Raw genomic sequence first — 19394 nt, 5'->3', positions numbered from 1 at the left:
AGATAAGACAGGGATCTTGCTTTGGGGGGAAGCTCTGGTCCCTCTCTGTCCTAAGAGGCTCTGAGCCATCGCTGAAAGAGAGTCCTCTGAGGATTGAGGGACGTCCATAGCCCGTGCTCTGACTTCCAGGAAGGTTTGAGGAAGGTGGTCCTCTTCCTGTGGTTCCTCTAGTAGGAGCAGTCCACACTTGGGACCAGCTCCCACTGTCAGAAAAAGGAGGGTGGCTCTGGTCTTTGCACAGCTCTCCAGCTGAATGAACAGTGCAACTCTCCTCTCTCTCTTGCAGGAAGTCTCCAGTCTCTGCTGTTCCCAAGACAAAGGAAAGGAAAGTGCTAAGTGAGTGTTCCTGGGATCCTTTAATACATTGTATGCATTGTCTTCATTAATGTTTCTGTTTAATTTTTTATTCCATGTGTATTGATCTCCTTGTAGGGGTGTGCATGCCAAAGCATGAGTGTTGAAGGTGGAGGAAAATCCATGGGAGTCACTTTATCGTACCGTGCGGGGTCCCAGGCTCTGCTCTGGGTCATTGAGCTTCTTTACAAAGAGCTTTCATGCTGAGTTTCTTGCTGGCTCTGATTTCAGGGAGAGCATCTCATAGAGCCCAGACTGGCCAGTAAACTACTGATCATCCTACCTCATGCATTGCCATCTAGTTCATGAAAGGTTGAGTTATTGACATGAGGAACTGGGGATGGGCAGAGGTGCATGACGGAAGCTATCACTGCTCAGTGGCATGCCTTTGGGGACAGATAGTTTTCATCACTGAGGTGTCATTTCAGTGCAGTGCTCCTCTGGAGAGAAGGAGTTTCTTTTGCCAGGGCATCAAGACAGGACTTGAAGGTGGAGGTCTGGAGGCCAGGCCTGCATTCCTCTTCAGAAGCTGCAGTCCCCACTCAGGACAGTGCTTTAGCACAGGGTCACATATCCAGTTCTACCCTGAGACCTGCTGAGTCACATGCAGTTTGTGCTGAGAAGCAAACTGGGGTCTCCTGCAAGGGCAGTGAGTGCCTCTCAACCACTTACTCATGCTTTCCTTAATTGTACACTCGAAGTGGGGTGGGCATGACATATGTAGGGGTCAAACACAAATCAAGGGAGTTTTTTCTCTTTTTGTATCAGAGAGGGCCTAAGGATCAAACTCAAGCCCTCAGGATTGACAGTGATGCCTGGACCTGGTGAGTTCAGGGTAGGGGATGAGGGTTTAGTCCTAGGGATGGAGCCCAGGACCTCACATACGCTAGGCAAGTGCCTAATCACTGAACTACATCCCCAGCAGATGTTGGTTGCAAGAGAACTTGGGCCCTCACCATGCTAAAGGAGCACTCTATGACTTAGTGGCCCCAGCCTGGTAGTCTTGTTTGTAACCTCTGCTGTGTTTGCATGCTGCCTGAGCTTATTAATATAGCCACATCCTCAGGGTGACAAAAACTTCATGGAGACTCCCACTGTCAGATACCTGAAGACAGGTTTCAAAGAGAACAGGTAACCAATGTAGAAGTCTCACAGTGTTCGTGTGAAGTACATGGAATATAAGTCCTAGATGACAGAATGCTCAGAACACTGGTGTCCCCTCTGTTGGAAGTAACCAGGACCACAGATCCCAGTCTTTCATCACACTTGAAGACCCCTAGCTGGCATGGTGGCACATACTTCTCATCCCAGCACTTGGGAGGCTTAGTCAGGAGAATCTCCTGAGAACAGGAGTAGGAGGGAGGTTGGGGATTTAGCTCAGTGGTAGAGCGTTTGCCTAGCAAGCGCAAGGCCCTGAGTTCGGTCCCCAGCTCCGAAAAAAAGAAAAAAAAAAAAAAGGAGTAGGGGGACAGCCTGGCCAACCCATCAGGTGTTACCTGCAGGTCTAGTTCCAGACATAATCCTAGCATGCAGTCATCCCCGGCCATGCAGGGAAAGCATCATGGCACACCAGGAAGCCAGTGAGGCCCATGTTGCTTGACTGGGCAGCTACTTGTTAGCCATAAGGACTAGGGCTCAGAGTGCCCAGAGGCTGTGAGACTGAGGGTTTCAAGGACCCAGCAGCAGGCCAGATGGTCTCAGCCTGGACTCGATACTGAAGAAGGAAGGAGCCCTGAGTCCTGGGCCAAAGCTGTTAGTAGCCCCATGACCTGGGCTGCTGGTGGCTGCTGGGGTCAGGAGCAGTGTCTTGGTGGGTCCTGCTGTGGTGAGAGAGAGCAGCAGAACTTCTGGAGGACAGAGAGGGAGCAAAATAGAATGGGAAGCCAGTATAGAGATCTCAGAGTGTTTGTGTGAAGCAGAGCTAGGAAGTGGGTTGCAGGGGCAGGGGAGCAGCAGGCTGTGCCTGTAGAGATGAGTCAGCCCAAGGGCAGAGTTGTCAGAGCCCAGCAGCATGGGGTGGGAGAGTATCTCAGGGGAGGGGCTCCTGTCCTTCCAGGACAGTCTCCATCAGAGACTGAAGGGCTGGGCCTGAGAGGCGAGGGGAATTAGGGATGAGGGAGAGACTGAAGAGATGTGGGAAAAGAATGCACCTAGGAGTGAAGCAGGGCCCCCAATGTGGGATGCCTGAGGCCCTACAGAGTTGGATGTTGCTGATCCTACATTAGGCCAGGCCAGAGGGCCGAAGCTCCAGCAACCAGAAAGGAAGCCAAAGTGTCTGAGGAGGCCTGCATCAGATTGAGTCTCATGAGGGTCCCACCAATGGCCAAGGCAGGATTTGTTGAAAGCAAGGTTGTGGGTATAATTGTTCTCACCTTGGAAGGGAATAGGTGGCCATGGCTCTCACAGGTACTGAGGGTGCAGGGACAGGAGACCTATGGACTGACCTTACTGCCACAGGGCAGCTGAAGGCTCTTGTTGCCTTTAGTTTGTTGTTGTATTAACCTGGTAGCTTCATTTCTTGAGAAGCTTGGGTGGATGAGGTGTAGCAGATCAAGGTCCAGCTGAGAGGAAGAATCCAGAGTGTTCCATGGTTGGCAAACAGGTTCTGAAATCTGGCCTGTGCACTCAGGCCAGTGTAACTGTTTGTCTTAGCTGCAGGCTCAAGAGGGTTGAATTGACCCAGGATCAAACACCACATGTGCCCTGTGTTTTCCAAGCTTTCTCATGGTTGCAAGCGCTGGGCGAACTCACATGGACTTTTCCATCATTCCCTGAGCTCTAGGTGACTCGGATGGATCATGGAGATATCTCTAAGCCTATGCCAGCACAGCAGTGACATCATGGCAGTGTCCTCTAGGGTTCCAGGACTGGATCTTTTTTTTTTCTCTCTCTGCTGATACAAGTAATAAGACATCCTATAAAACAAGGCCAAGCTTTCCTAGAGTTGAAGCCCAGAACACACAAGACTCCCCCAGGGATGGGCCCATCCAAGAAGGTGTGGGATGTTTTGTGGCTTAGGTTGTTTCATGGTGAGTGAGAAGTGTCTAAGACGCACACATGTAGCTGCTTGGGAGCTGGGAAGGTCATGGGACCCCCTAGATCTGATTCTGCAGATGACTGTGAACATCCATGTGCTGGAAACTGAACTCTGGTCCTCAATCACTGAGCCATCCCACTGGCCCCTGGCTTTCCCTTCCTAGAATGTTTCTGTATTTCCTCCTACTTGATGCCTTGATGCTGGCTCCTAGCCCAATGGCCTATATACAAGATGAATTCTATAAATGTCTTATAAACAGTAAGTATCCTGTGAAGGGTACTAGTGCCCTGTATATAACAGGAAGGCTGAGGAATCCAGTCTGCAACAAAGAGAAGGCCGGGTGCTTTTCCTGTCATTCAGCATGAAGGGCCAGTCCTGCTTTTCACTGCAGGGTCCTGGTTATGCTATGGGTCTTCCTGGTGCAGCAGTCCTGTTCTGTGACAAACGATGTGTCTCCTGCAGGAGGAAGAGTGGTCGAGTCACAGTACCTGCAATATGACAAGAAAACGAAAAAGGTGATGAAGTCCTTGACTCCCAGAACCACAGGAAGTGGGTGAGGTGGAGGGCAGGTAGGGAGACAGCTGAATCCTGAAGGACACTGTTGGGACCTTTGCCAGGTGCCTCTGTGACATCCAGACTTGGACACAGGGATGAGTCTGGGTATCTAACATCAGCATATATCAGTCTCCATGGTCTATGGCCCCTGCACCTCCTCACTGCTCCTCTGGCTTTGGAGACCTCAATTTTGCCAAGCCTTTTCTTCAGGACCATCCCCTGAATCATCCAGGTGGCTCCTAAGAGACAGACACTGACAGCAGACATTTGGTATGGATCACAGGCGAAATTGTCATGGGGCTTTGTGCCATCCTACCCAGAATGCTGTGAAAGGCCCCACTTTGGTGGTGTTCACTTCTGGAATGCCCTGTGTGATAATTTCAGCTGTGAATAACAAGGCTAGCAATTTCTACTGCTGCCCACACAGGCCTCCAGCTCCCTGAAAGCTGCAGTGCTCACCTAGAAGGGAAGCACATTCAGGACAGGGAGTGCCCTGAGGAGCTCAATCAACTTCCTGGTCATCCCTGCAGTGACACCTCACCCCTGCAGTGTGTGGTCATCCCTGCAGTGACACCTCACCCCTGCACTGTGTGGTCATCCCTGCAGTGATGCCTCACCCCTGCAGTGCAGACCTTTGGGCCTGTGGCCTTCAGGTTCCGGATTATCTGTTAAACTCAGTTCATAATCAGAATGTTTTGTGTTCAGCCTCTGCCTGGACTGTACTCCAAGAAGAGTTCAAGGGTTTCTGTGGCAACATCTAGCGATCAAGCCTTAGCAAAAGGATTCTCACACCACCCTGCAGGCAGATTCCCATAGTCATCCCTAGTCCATTTAAGCTGCTGCTGAAGATGCCTTGAAGGCATAGGCACAGCGACCCCGTGTGTTCACACGTGATGTTTTCCTTCAGGAACCTGATGCTGAGTCTTCTCCTAACCCAGCAGGCGGTCCCTGCATCAGGCTGGAGTTTTGAGTTTCTGTGTTGTCCTGATACCACCTGCTGTGTTCTCCTGGGGCAGAATGGATCTCAGAAGGTCTGGGCCAGTCTCACTGGTTGAGGATTCTTGCAAGGCCTCATCTCCAATTCCTGAGGGAAGGTGTAGGTTAGGAGAACGCCTGGATTTGAAATTCAGTGTTTTCAGATTTCAGGATTGGATGAGGGGTACTCAGCATGTGCATGTGTCCATGTCTCTGTATGCATGCACATGCAGGCCAGGAATGGACACCAGCAACCTTCCTCAGTCACCCTATGCATCTCACACAAAGGAGCTCTCACACAGAAGCTGTGGCTCACAGATGAGGCTGGTCAGGCTTAGAGTCCCAGAGATTCTTCTGCTGTGCTTCAAAACTTTGAATATATGTGTGTGTGTGTGTGTGTGTGTGTGTGTGTGTGTGTGTGTGTGTGTGTATGTGTGTGTGTGTGTGTGAGAGAGAGAGAGAGAGAGAGAGAGAGAGAGAGAGAGAGAGAGAGAGAGATTCTACCAGCTTGTACAACCATGCATGCACATATGGAGGCCAGAGGGAAATATCCGGTGTCTTCCTTTTCGAACAGGGTCTTAATCAACTATCAGGTCTCTATATCTTAATATCTCGCAGGGGTCCCAGCATGAGCATAGCCAGGGCATACACATGCTTGGCTGTCAGGCAGGCAAGAGGCAGAGATCTTGTTCTATTCTTCATGGTTAATGCTCTTAGTGCCCTTGAGGGCCTGGCTGACACCTGCCTGGAGACGGCTGGATCTGATGCTGGCCTAGACAGCCAGGGCTATTGATGATGGATGCCCAAAGTGGCCCTCATTCTTGGCAAACTTCTCTCTTCTAGTCTGAATGTGCTTGGGTGTTTAATGCAAGAACTGGGTTGTAGTTTTCCTCTTCCATCCTGCTGCCTCCTTGTTTTCTTCAGCGGGTCACCTGCCCTAGTGATGAAAGAGAAGTGTGTGAACCACAGCACCACCCTCCCATGCTTCTGCTTGCTGGTCTGTGGTATCTGTTGATGGAGAACCGTTCCTGTGGCGGTCCCGTTGCTGTTTGTGAGTTTTGAGGATTTACGCCAGTGTAGTAATGTGCATAGTCATCCTGGGAACACCACAGGAAGTTGGTCCCCAGGTTTCAGCACACAGAAGCACAGGCCAGAAGAGATGCCCAGGTGTTGAAGGAGGTCCGGTAGATGTGCTGTTAGTCTCCTGTGTCTGATGCATGATTGTCCCTTGCTTAATAAAATGTATACACAAAACTCTTTAAGTGTCCCACTCACCTCTGAGAAAGAACATCACTGGGAAGATGGCTTTGAACTCTTAACTCCCTGTTCCTGTCCTCATAACAGGTTTCTGTAGCAACCAAAGGAGAGAAGCCACCTGAGGGAAGGAAGTCCAAGACAGTGCCTAGGAGCAGAAGTAGGGTCTGGCTGTAGAGGGGACAAGTGGCTGGGTATAGGGACTCTAGGATCAGAAAAGAGGCTGTCTGGCATCTCCCACAGCAACGAAGACAGCCACGCATAGTCATGCTCAAAGGCCAGTCTGATCCAGACTGTCCCTCATTTCCCAGGTGATTATAGATGGTGTCAGGTAGCAGTTGAAAACTGGCCATCAGGGCATGATTCAAGTGTTTATTAAGGTATCATGGCATCAAGAGTATATGAGGACATAGCCATATGTACACAGAACGACTTGCAGATCCAGAGAGCAGGGAGGGAATAGCCAGGAGCTCCTCCTTGCTGCCGCCTTAGGGGTTCTACAGAAATCCCAGTGGCACTTGGGAAGTGGAGGCCATATCAATTAGGGATTGTGGCCACATGGCGATAGTGAGACCAGCCATGTGCTGTGGCATCAGAACACTGACCAGCGATGACAAAATGGAACATAAAACACTGGTTGCTCAGCTTTGATACTGCTGACTGCTGACATGGCCAGGGGCCATCCGGTTCACCAAAGGCTCAGCCAACAGTTGTCTCTCCACTCACCAAAAGTCAAAGAGTGGCCCAGCTCCACAACCAAATGTGTGCCCACATTGCAATGGCTCCGGTACTGTTTCACCTCAGCTGCGGAGATCTCAGGATCCATGAGTGTCCAGCACGCACACACCCGAAAGAGACAGTCTTAGGGGGCTTAGGCAGCACTGAGGGTGGTGAGCCTCTGCCTCACGGCTCAACGGCCCCGACCTTAGCATTGTTTGGGCACAAGAGAGCAAAGTGATGGGGACAGACAACCTGCAATCTACCATGCTGGAAGGGCATGGCTAACACTGATTGATCACATCCATGTGACTACTGAAGCTTTTCCTGCTCTCTGTAGTGGTGATGACGTCATCTTACAGAAACCATGCACACCCAGGTTAGACTGTATTAAAGTAGCCACCATTTCAGGGTTCCCTGCAAGGTACCATGGGACAGTAGTAGCATGAGTCTGCATGCACCTCGACACATTTCACTAGGGACTACACACACACACACACATACACACACACACACACACACACACACTTTACTGACATGGTGCACATTCTTTGCACAGAGAAGAAAGTGAGTAGTAGTGAAAACACACCAATCATGGAATTGATGGAGGGAGCTGTGGGGAAGCTGGGGTTTAGAGTTACTTAAAGGCCCTATACAGGCTCCCTTTTGTTGGAGGAGAAAGTTCAAGTGCAATGTGGTTCTTTATTTTCTTTCTCTAAAGCACAGAGGGCTAGGGTGGATCACAGGGCTTTGAGCATGTTTGGCAAGTACAGTCATGCAGAATTAAATCCTAGGACAGGAACCCTATTAATCTTCTACAGAATTATAGAGCAGCCTGGATGAAGACTCTCAGCTGAAAAGGTGGACATCTCAAGACAGGTACTGGACAATGGCTGTCAGACTTGACTGAAGACTGGAAATGTTTTTCTATGTCACAGGAAAAGAAGGCCCCTCCCACTACACTGTACTCTAAGGACATTTTATTCAGGATAGGATGACATGAACTATTGTCTCATGTCACAGATGTCAGCACAAAGTATCCAAGGTATTGTATGCCAATGGTAGCATCAACAGAACAAAGCACACAGTGTCATGAAGACATAAATTATGAGTTTGTGTAGCAAGACCCAGGCCTCTTCCAGGGTCTTAGATAGTAACTGAGAACCTCAAATATGGTAGTGATGTGATAGTTTGGGGTGAATCTAGTTACAACTAGCTTCTATTTTGACACAGATGACTCTTTTTGTGTCATGGTCAGCTTATAATGAATGACTAGACCTAAGCATGAGAGTAACCAAATACTACATTGCTTCTCTAGCTGCTGAGCTTTTAAAAGCCCTGGGGTGACAGCAAGCTTTTGTGGACATTCTGGATTGGTTCTTCTGTACTTTAATTCTCTGAGTCACCTCCACTCTCAGCAAGTTAGATCAATTCCACAAATTGGAAATCAGTCACCTGGAAAAAATACATTCTCAATACGATCCCAGATTGGCCATGGAAAAAGGGTAGCTTGAACTGTCCCACCTAGGTTCTGGGCCTGCACAGGCCTGCTCTCTAAAAGAAACCTGTGTTCACAGCTGCAGGCTACATTCACTATGGATGCTTTTGAGGTTCCTCCCTAAACTGCTTAGATTAAAATAATTTTCTTGCTAACAATCAAAAAACTGATTATGCCAATCTGGCCTACAAGAAGCTAGTTTCTATTCTGTATTTTATCAGATGTGCAGAATACAAATGGTCATCACTGATAATAGGTGAAAGTTCTGCTCTAATATGGAAACTAAGTGATGCTGGAGGATGATCCTGACCCACAATGAGCAGTGGGGACACCAGAGCCCTGTAGGGATGCCTGACAACCTAACACGTTGAGCACGCACAGCTCAGTAAGTTACCTGTGAGTACACATCTCCTGAGATCTCTCTATTTAATTGGAGGAGATCCAGTCCACCTAATACAGCACCTCATGTGGAATAACAAAAGCCACCTGCAGGAGCTGTGGTGATGACTCACAGGGTAGAGCATCTGCTGCTCTCTCAGAAGAACCACATGGACCCTAACAATTGGGTAAAGCATGTCAGTGATTACATCATAAAGTGTGTGTCGGAGAAACAGCCACATTATCCACACAAAAGACACTGTCACACTGGGTACCCCTTGGTGACTTTGAATTCACTTATTAGCCCAGTCTCCATGGAACAGGCAGAGATCCATCTCTAGCTGTCAGTTCAAGGTCCACAGGAAGGGACAGACACTTGAGTAAGAATGATGGTCTTAAGAGTCAAGAGATAGAATTCAATTTTTATTCATAACAAATACATTTTTACAACAAAACAGGATTAAAATGAATAAAAATATTTAAAAATATTTGAAAGTAAAAATAGTAACAAGAACATATAAATATGAAACAACAAAAAGAAAACTTCAATTAAAATCATAACAAAAATATTTCTAAAAGCATATTCTTAACGAACATTTAGAAGCACAGACGTATTGCTGTTTCTCCTCTAGCACACATAATGAAAGGCGGTCCCCCAAGTTGTCTCTCAAGTGCTGTTTTCTGAGAAGAAAGTAAGACCTCAATCAGTCAGGCTGGCTTAGTGGTATATAAACTTAGGGTCTCTAAGAAATGACAAATTAACTCTGAGGATGAATACTCATCCAAAAAATGTTGTTACCATTCAGGATGTTTGTCATCAGGGACTCCTGAGAAAGCAACTTATTCTTCAGGAAGCTCTCTTACTGGGGTGTGTCCAATTCCAGCTCTCTTGCACTTTCTGAGACCTGGGAGAGGAAGGCAGTTTTTCAGACACTGATTTGGTGGGGAAATGCAAGCCAGCTGTCAGAATGCTGCCTTCTACCACCTCAGTTCTATTGGACAGTCAACATGGACATTTTAAGTGATATCATTATTGCTAACTCTGTGGGCAGGGCAAAATCTCCAGAGAACCTCACAGTAATGTGGGCTGCCAATATTGGACCCAGTCTTATACCAGTGCAAACCAAGAACAGGGCAATGGCAAGAGACCTCATCGGGTTGCAGGAAGAAAGGAGATGTCCATGTGTCACCAAGGATAAAGCCAATGACAAGTGCTAATTTGGCATTTGCACTTGGTTCTTATCCCAAAGGTGCTTCCTACACAAGAGGTCACATGACCACAGAGTGTCATTTGTCAAAGAACCAAGAAATTGTTCAAAACTCTACATAGGATCCAATGTATCACATGGATATGCAATAATGAGGTATGTTATTCATCTGTCACCATTTCTAGACTGCAGCTTCAAAAAGAGCAGCAAAATATGCTTGCACAATAATTCAGTTTCTGAAAAGTGGTTAACTTCCCAGAATACTTGTGCATAGGCAGAGCAATGAACAATTCCATTACATGAGGTGCTTGGCTGGTTGTGAGTGTAAATTAGAAAGGTGGTAAGAGAAGCAAAGATGTATCAAATTGGCAAATTTTATCAGATATTGTTAAGCTAACACATCTGCTCGTCCCTACCTGATAATGCTGGTTCTGGCCATTGATGGTCTTTATCTTTCTTGTTGAAGTCAACCAAATATTTCTGGTTCAGTGCACAGTCAAGATGTACCTCCTTGCTCTCCTGCTTCAGTGGGACCAACTTCTTCCTACATGTGTTCTCCATCAGGAGCTGGCTGAGCAGGTTTCTGGAAATACAGTCTGCATAGTAAGATCATGCTGCTCCTTTCTCCCATTCCTACTCCCAAGTCCCACTAACTCTACCAGGTCCCAGATACCCATGAAGACTTAATAAAATGCATCTTGATACATATAAGGCTGCTGCACAAACAATTAAGAGTTAATCGGGGAAGAATAAATTGTTTGCTTGGCCTGACACCAATTAGTGTCCACACCTCTGAGAAAGAACATGGATCTACAACTACCCATGAAAGCCCAATGCATGGGGCCAACATCAATTAGTAGTGGGCCAACACCCTCAAAGGAGGTGAGTAGAACCAAGAGAAGGTCATGCTAACCATGTGGTCCACGCACTGAATTTTGTAAAACCTGGTGTGACACCATAGGTCCAGGGCAGCCTAATAACCTTCTGCTGACTTCAATCAGTACTGTTCTATCTAGAGCCTTCTGAAGATGCCTAGACAATCCTGGGATGAGGAACAGTCTTTTATGGAACTGAAAACTGAGTCCTAATGACCCTGGAACACTGATGTGTAAACAGCACAAGAGATAGAATCATAGCTGAAGACTGTCCAATCCAGAACAAAGAAAGTCAGAAATGGCCATTCCACAAGTGATAGCCTTTCTGACCAGGACTTACCTAGAGAAGGTAATCTCCTTCTTCAGCTTATGGTTGTTCTCATGGAATTCAGTGTTCTCCATCTCTAAGTTGTGCAGAATTGACATGACCGCCTCCTCCATTCTCTCCAGGTCTTCATAATATGGATTTGGCCTGAAGTGTGGCCTGGTCCCAAATGATAGAATACAATTAACATCGGCATTTAGGAATATATGAACTCAGGGTGGGTCCTACATTACGCCAGGCTGCTGCCTGGATCTTCCAGCACTCAGTCCCCTGCCTAGCAAGTACAGAGACTCACCAGAAACTCACTGCAATTACAATCTTGCAAAGCCACCAGCTGTCAAGGGATTTGCAAATGCACACTGGGAACTCACTCTCCCTGACTTTATCCCTGAAATCTTCATTCAGACCACAAGTTCTGCTTTTCAATAAGTGGAAGCAGATGAGTCCATTTTCAATCTCACTCCTCAGGAAGGGTCAGGTTCTGAATCTCCACTATATGGGAGGTGAGGTTTAGCACAGGGTGGTGAGGGAGGCACAGCTTTCTAGAACCCAAAACCTTAATAGGAAAAAGGAGAAGGTGACCTTGCAGACCCAGGAATGAAACAAGAGCATTTGGAGCAATTCATACCTGTTCTTCATGGATCTCTCTGTCAGAAACCTCAGGCGATCTCTCAGGTCATTTCTCTCCTCGGTAATGAGCTGCAGCTCTTTAATCAGCCTCTCCTTTTCCTTCATGGCCTGATTCTTGCTTAGGTCAGTGCCAGGGGATGATGTTTCTCTCCCAGCGTCTGTAGGTAGAAGAACACAAGTGAACCTGCATGGGGAGAATGCATAGAGTGTTCATAGACCTCAGTGAGGCCTAAACAGGAGAACAAGCCAGGAACCCAGTGTCACTGCTAGGCGTTTGGTCTATGCTTAAGAGACCTCCTCAGGGGATTTCAGTTCTACCACTACTCTATAGAGACCAAGAGACGTAAGCAGCCAGGTGTTCCCTATGCCGGACGTCACGTGCTTACATGTACCACAGAGATGGCTTCTCCAGGATTATTATCAGCTGAACAGGGTACAGCTTGGTTTCAGGACCCTCACTCCTGTGGCTTCAGAACTCAGATGATAAATTCACCATCCACAAAACTTGAGTGATTGGAGACATTCAGATGTCCTACCCTGATACTCTAAGTAAACAACTTTGGATTTAAAACGCATTTCCAGGGAGGATATGTTCAACAGACTTATCAGTGTCCCTATGTGAAATACCAAATGCCCCAGAAGTGCGAATAGGTTACAGGCTGAATCTTGGTCTACACGTTCCAAATAGTTTTGGTATTGTAGAAAATTTTTGTAACATACAACCTCTAATATATAAAGCAAACAATGACCCTGCCAGTTAGAAGAAATCAGAGAAAGTCTAAGAACATAAGGTTATTGCCTGGAGCACAATCTCTCCCTGTTCCTACTGTCAGATACCCACTGTATTTAAAGAAGCAATGATAGTGAAATACATTGCTGCCCTGTCTAAACTCAGAAAAGGTGGACCCTCCATGACTACTGATGGTGTTATTATATCAATGTAACAGAACAAATGAACTGAAAAGTAAAGACCAGAAGTTCACAGTATAATAGCATTGGCCTTACCATATCCTCCCAGTGGGGATGGGGAAACTAAAGTTCTGAAATCCTTGACTTTAAGGAATTGTGATATTCGTGGAAATTCAATTCCTTTTCAGATGCTCCAGTTGTTGTGGCCCATTGCTAGAAAGGTCAGCTTAAGCCTGCAGACCACTGACAGGAAGCTCAAAATATACTGCCCAGAACTTACTCCACATTCCCCAGAAGTGCTGTCTTTGTCCATCATTACTTTGAGACGAAAGGCCAGACTCCTTCACTTTAGTCTCTCCAGAATCGACATTCCCCCTCCCAAAACGCTTGCGAAGATGGGAAAACATGTCTTAGCTTGTAACCGCCAGACTCAGACTGAGAGAAACTAGGGCACTGGTTGTCACTACAACACTGGTGACATCACAGAGGATGCCAGAACTCTCTAGGAGACAATAGAATGTCCAAGAAGGGACAGCAGATGTCATGGGGAGCAGACTTTGCCTCCCTGCTAATGTTCTCCCTGTACTGAGCATAAGCTGAGGTGCCCTTTCCAGGAGACTTTCCTGGGGCAGAGTCACTGAGCATCTCCTGCTTCCAAAGCCAAATTTTCCTCAAGGCTTGATTATAAAAAACCTTAGTAATTCCTATGCATCTAAATGAATGTTTCCTTTCAAATCTTTCCCAAAAAATGTCTCACTAACTCAAATTGTCCTCATTCACCAATGTTAGCCATTAAAACGTCCTGAGATTTCACACCAGCTTGAATATGCAGTCAAAAGTTCTCCTGTCTCATTATGTACAGGTGCTTTATATCACATCAAGAAATAGTCTGCATGGTAGGTTACAACATGCGTGTGTATTAGGGGAACACTCATGAAGTCATGTGCTTAGCAATCAACAATTGCCAGAAAATTCCTTAGGAGAAAGAGTTCAAGTCTTTAAGGTGCTAGGAAAAGTGTGGAGACCACTTGGCAGAGGAAAATGCAATATTAGAGCCACCAGTGAAGGGAACCTCATGCTGCTTGTGGGGTTCTGCTCTCTGCACCAATGTTGCTAAAGGAGCACTGCTCACAGGCGTGAGTAAGATGTACCATGAGCTTCTATCAGAAAATAAAATACACAAGAGATATACAGGGTGCACAGAAACGTCTAAAATGAGGCTATAAACATCATTAAGTGGATAGAGCAAGGTCCCTTGCACCTGTACACTGGGAAATGGCCACCCCACCAAACCCAAAATTAGTAACACATTTATCATAGTAAAACACATTTATCATAGTAAAAAATGAATACTTTATAGAATGCACCCACTAACACTGATTGATCACATCCGTAGTTCAAATTTTGGGGGCAAATTCATGGCCTTAACTATCTTTGTCTCAACTTATATAGCAAAAAATAAGAAAGAACGAGAAAAGAAAAAGTCAAAACTAAAAGCTCAAGCTTCTCATATGAGGATTGCAGGAAGTGTTATATGGGAGTCAGTTCTGATTAGGCCATTTTAGATAGACCAGTGCATAGTGACCCGTAATGTGATGGGCCCTATATAAAGCTTTTTGCAATATTGGAATTTTAACAAACCTCATCCAGAACGTACGGAAGAGGCACCATATGATCAACATGTGATCACCATGTCCTTACTCTGTATCAGGTTATTTTTCTGCATCCTTGATTGTCAGGCATATAACAGCAACAATCTGAAATAGCTGATAGACATGGAAAAACATGGCTAAAACTATAGTTGTGGGTTACACACCTCAAGTGTGAAAGGCTAATGCTGTCTGCACAGTCCTTGGAGGCCACTCTTATAAGCCTATTTATTGCAAAGTGAAAGGAGGTTTATCTGAGCTCAAAGTGATCCTGGCCAGCCAGGTAGAGGGCAACATGTGATACTTGAGACCCTGTTTTAAACCAGCACAGAAATCCACACTTCATTCAAAGCATCATCTACGAATTCTCGATTATTTACCATTCTCTCCCTACCAGTCGTTCTGTTTGGAATGGTAGAAAACAACTGGAACTGATCTTTCTATTTTAAGGACCTTGATCTCTCTTTTTTTAGGTCCACATTAAGAGTGCATACAAATGGACATTACCATCTGAACATCTTAGTATTATCTACTCTGTATATATAGCATAATACTGTGCCTATGAAAATCTTAAGCTTCCTTGAGTGTAGTTGCCCCATCAAGAAGTGTGAAGTTCTGAGTTCAAACCCCAGTGATGCTTTAAAGGTACTAAAAGAAAGCGATCAGAGATACTCCACTTCTTTGTCCTTAGATTAAATCAAGTTGACACAATGTGAACCTGGTGGGCTATTTAACCATGCATCTTTCTCCCAACCCCACTTCCACGAGTTCAGTCCATGGCAGAATTCATCCCCCACCATCCTAGATATTTCTTTGTATATTTCTACAAGAGCCAGGTTCCTTTTTTTTTAATAGAATTAGTTGTAGTCAATCAACTGCTGCCCTATGTGAGAAATGATTAGTATCTATTGCAACTTACCACACTGTATTTGTGTATACAAGTACATTATTGGAAATCCAGCATTACTGAGGGTTTGGAAACCAGTGCTGTGGCCTTGCCTTTCTGTGCCTCTTCCTGGCTCACAGGCAGCAGGGGGCAGACCTTGAGTTCCTCTTCAGGGACAGAGTGATGGTGAATGGGCACTGAGCAGGCAGAGAAACACAGCTGAGGCAGCTCCTTTCAGTTATCAAACACATCATCTCCTTCCCATCTTAAGGGCTACTGCTGAGGTCTTGCCCCCGTACCTACCTTAATAGCAGAGAATTTGTTACACAGCAGCCAGCTCTTTCCTATTGTTCTGTAATACGCCTCCACATCATGGATGCCAAGAAAAACACTAACAAAGAACAAAAAACTCTGACGTTGAACTGTGTGGTGCTGGTCACATACCCTGTTATGTTCTGTATGTTATGAGGTTTGTTAATCTTAACAAGTTCCCCAAGTGTATTCTTCACATAGGACCCAATAGATTCAAGGAAAATTGGAACAATTATGTGTAAAATGGCCTGAGTCAGGGCCCATAGCCCGAAGCATTTCCAGCACTTGTGCATGAGCCCATGTGGATTTTGCAATGAGCAGGGCCTAGCAATGTCCAGTACACAGTTGTGAGCTGTTGCTCTGGTTGAACTGTATTGGTGTGTGCATTAATAAACTACACCTATTTAAATGAATTCAGTGTCCTGTGGTTTGAATCCAGACCCCTTGACACCAGGTATTCCCTTCTGCAGCACTTGGGAAAAAGGCTAAGTTTAGGAAAGGTGACGTCTTGTCATAAGTTATGTGACAAGAGGGATGGTGAATGATCCCTTGTGATAAGAATCAAGGTTTCCTCTGTGGTATTTAGGTCTATACTGGCCCTGTGCAACAGCTTCAAGAACCCATTTCTGATTTTCCTTGGGATTCCCGTGATGATGCACTCAGACATGATTGGAAACAACCAAAACGGTGGTCAGACTTGATTTATAAAATGTAGGTAACATTGCAAACTTATGTTGTAGGATATTTGATCATATTGTCATCCCCAATATTGTGTTATTTACTTAGAAAAATACCTTCTGGCTGTGTAGTTCAGTACTAGCACCAATATTTAACCCTAGAGCTATTTTTGTTTGTTTGTTTGTTTGTTTTTGATTTTGTTTTTGGATGAACAAGTACTTTCCTATTTTGTGGCCCAGCCCTATCTCTTACATCTTTGCACAGTCATAGAGAGACCTCAAGCATATACTCAGACAAAGCCAGGGAAGTGTATAAAAGGGCCTAAGGCAATACCTCATAATGACATTGAAAGTGGGCTCTCTTCTTGATCCACGCCTCCAGCTCTCCTGACATCTACATGAATTATAACTCCTAATGCAGTGTAAATGATGTCTGTGCTATTGCTGAAGGAATCATGAGAATAACAACTCTAAACATCCCATCATGGATAGAATTTGTGGAAAGAGGCAACTGGCAGCCAATGAGAGGGCTCTACAGTTAAAGGGGCTTGCTGTCAAGTCTGATGAGCTTGACTCAATCCCCAGGACCCACGTGGTAAAAAGGAGAGAAACAAGGGCCAAGCTGTCCTCTAGCTTCCACTCATGTGCTTACATGTATTTGAGTATATATGTATATGTCTGTATGTACGTGTGGATATGAATGTGTGTATGCATGTATGTGTATACGTTTATATGTATATGTGTGTATATGTCTGTCTATATGTGTGTATAGGTGTATTTGTATGTGTGTATATGTATTGTATGTGTGTGTATGTGTGTGTGCATGTGTGTATGCATGTAGGTGTGTATATATGTGTGTGTGAGCATGAATGTGTATAGTCATGTATATGCATGTGTTTTCAGGTACGTGTATTCGTGTATATGTATGAATGTATGTGTGTATATGTATGTATGGACACACAAACACACACAATGTTAAAACATAAAAAGCTCCTTGGAGTATTCACCGTGCCTGGATAAGTGGTGACCATGTGGGGGAAACACATGTCCATGTAAGCACACCTGTTCACATGTGCTGAGCAATGCCCAGCCTGGTCTTGAGCTCACTACCTGCCCAACGATGAGTTTCTGCCCACCTGGTCTTCTCAGAGCCAGGCGACAATTGTTCCTGCCATTCAAGTTCTGTTCCAGTTTCTCATGCCACAAACCTTCTAGCTTGAATCTCACCTACTGACGCAGGAACCTAACAGCCTCCAACCCAGTGAAGTAAGTAAACTTCTTCCTGACATCCTCAGGCTTGGTGTCCCCCATGAGTCACAGGGAGGAAGGATGGCATGCACCAAGGAGAAGGGCCATGGGCAAGGAAGACAGGATCATAAGTCAGTCATCACTGACACCAGCAAAGTGTGTGCTTCCGAGCTGGCTCTGCTCACTCTTGTCCCAGTGGCAGGACTTAAGAGTGGTGCATACCTGTCACCCAGCACTCAGAGACGTCTGAGGCATGAGAACCAGGAGTTCATGGCCATCTTAACTAATGGTGAGATCAAAGCCAGCCTGGGCTGCATGAGACTCAGTCTCAAAGCAGGCAAGGAGGAACTTGCTATATTTGAGCAAGGAAGCTGCCATCCTCCTGGGTTCTAAACATTCACTGCAATACAGAAAGATGCTAGGGCTAGTGTGGGAGAAAGTAGGAGACAGAGAAGCCAGGTTAACCCTCCCTAATCTTCTCATGCTGTGTGAGCTATGAGTAGACGTTGCCCTATACACTGTGGACAGGATGGTCTCTCAGACAGTTCAGAAAGCCATGGAGGACTCCAGCAATTCTCCAATTGGGTGTCACTTGAGTCTTATATGTGTGTGTTTATAAGCCAAAAAATAAGATCCATAGGTGACTGTGTAAATTCAACATGGCACAGCCATGTGCTGGAGTATTATTCAGCCTTACATAGGATTCAGATTCTGACCCTTGAACAGGAATGAGAATGGTAGCCATTCTCCTAAGTCAGACCTCCAGGCAGTGCAAAGACAAACTAACACTGTATGACACCACTGAGGGCTGGAGTGTCACCAAATATATAAACACAGAAAGCAGGAAGGTTTACAGAGCCCCAGGGGTGACATGGAGTGGGGAGGTTGGAGGGTAGGTATGTAAGTGGGACTGAGGCTCAGAGGAGTCAGACATGGCTGCAGAATATGCATGTGGCTCCTCCCATACCTGTGGGTCCTGCCTCCTCAGAAAGGCAAATACACCAAAAGAAAGGACCAGAGGGGACAGGCTCTGACCTCCTGTAGACACACACAAATGACGTGACAGAATGTGCACACTGCTGCCTTGCTGCAGGAGCAGTTGAGCATCCAGAAGGGTTGAAAGAGGCTGGAAGGGCTGAGCATGGCACTGAGTTCAAGGACATAGCTTTAGGTCCTGGGGAACCTACGGTGCCCAGGCCCCATCCTGCTGATACTGAGGGACACCGCTGACATTCAGGGTGATGGCTGGGCTGGGCTGGGGAATAGGTGTCCACTCTCACCTGCTCCAGCTTGAAGGTGCTCTGGATGAAGTAGAACTGCAACTACTTGTTGGATTCATTGATGCAAATCTGCTGGAAGCTATTCTGTTCAAAGTCCTCAAATCTGAATATGGCCAAGGCACCAATGGGCAAGCACTGGGAGACAAGGTGTGGTTATAGCCGGGGTCTCCTGGGAAGACTAGCCCTCCTGAGAGGAGTTGCAGCAGAGGGGGTGTGTTTTCCTGACCTGTTTGGTACCCAGTGTTCTTTGCCAAGGGTTCCTTTATTACTTCTTGATGGAACCAGGCCTGCACATATCCAGGAAGCATTGGGGTGGAACCTAGGCTTGGTGCCCACATGCTGGCATCGCTGAGGGTGAAGCCTAGCCTATCACACTTCCAGCAATGAGTGCAGATGCCTGGGTTCCTATATAATGGCGGTTCTTACCGTTCCTAAAATTGTGACTCTTTATTTCAGTTCCTCATGTCGTTGTCATCCCAACATAAACTTATTGGAGAGCTACTTCATAAGTGTCACTTTGTTACTGTGAGTAACTGTACTGTAAATGTCTGGTGTGCAGGAGCGCTGATGTAGAACCCACAGATTGAGAGCAGCTGCTGTAGAGGATCAGAGTCCTCTGCCAGCCCT

At 46.1% G+C, this 19394-nt stretch overlaps 2 protein-coding genes across 2 annotated transcripts in view; one reads left to right on the top strand and one right to left on the bottom strand.

Moving 5' to 3' along the window:
- Positions 1–6171, top strand: part of LOC147998938 (disks large homolog 5-like) — a 57385-nt gene extending 51214 nt beyond the window's left edge. Inside the window, exons 5-6 of the mRNA XM_087596033.1 lie at positions 287–336; positions 3854–6171. Coding sequence (XP_087452159.1) covers positions 287–336; positions 3854–3890 — 87 coding nt within the window. The 3' untranslated portion in view covers positions 3891–6171. The remainder of the gene's footprint in view (positions 1–286; positions 337–3853) is intronic.
- A 3007-nt stretch (positions 6172–9178) lies between these two features.
- LOC147998937 (disks large homolog 5-like) lies at positions 9179–13162 on the bottom strand. Its single transcript, XM_087595753.1, has 6 exons — positions 12996–13162; positions 11805–11964; positions 11192–11335; positions 10393–10559; positions 9568–9673; positions 9179–9449 (listed from the first exon to the last, which is right to left on the bottom strand). The coding sequence occupies exons 1-5, from the start codon at positions 13120–13122 to the stop codon at positions 9609–9611; spliced, it is 663 nt and encodes a 220-aa protein (XP_087451879.1). The 5' UTR covers positions 13123–13162; the 3' UTR covers positions 9179–9449; positions 9568–9608.
- Between the last annotated feature and the right edge of the window lie 6232 nt (positions 13163–19394).

This window comes from Rattus norvegicus, chromosome 19 (genome assembly GCF_021556685.1).
Source record: "Rattus norvegicus strain SHRSP/BbbUtx chromosome 19, alternate assembly SHRSP_T2T, whole genome shotgun sequence".
NCBI lineage: Eukaryota > Metazoa > Chordata > Mammalia > Rodentia > Muridae > Rattus > Rattus norvegicus.
Note: the sequence above shows the minus strand (reverse complement) of the source record. Positions and strands in the feature narration are given on the sequence as shown.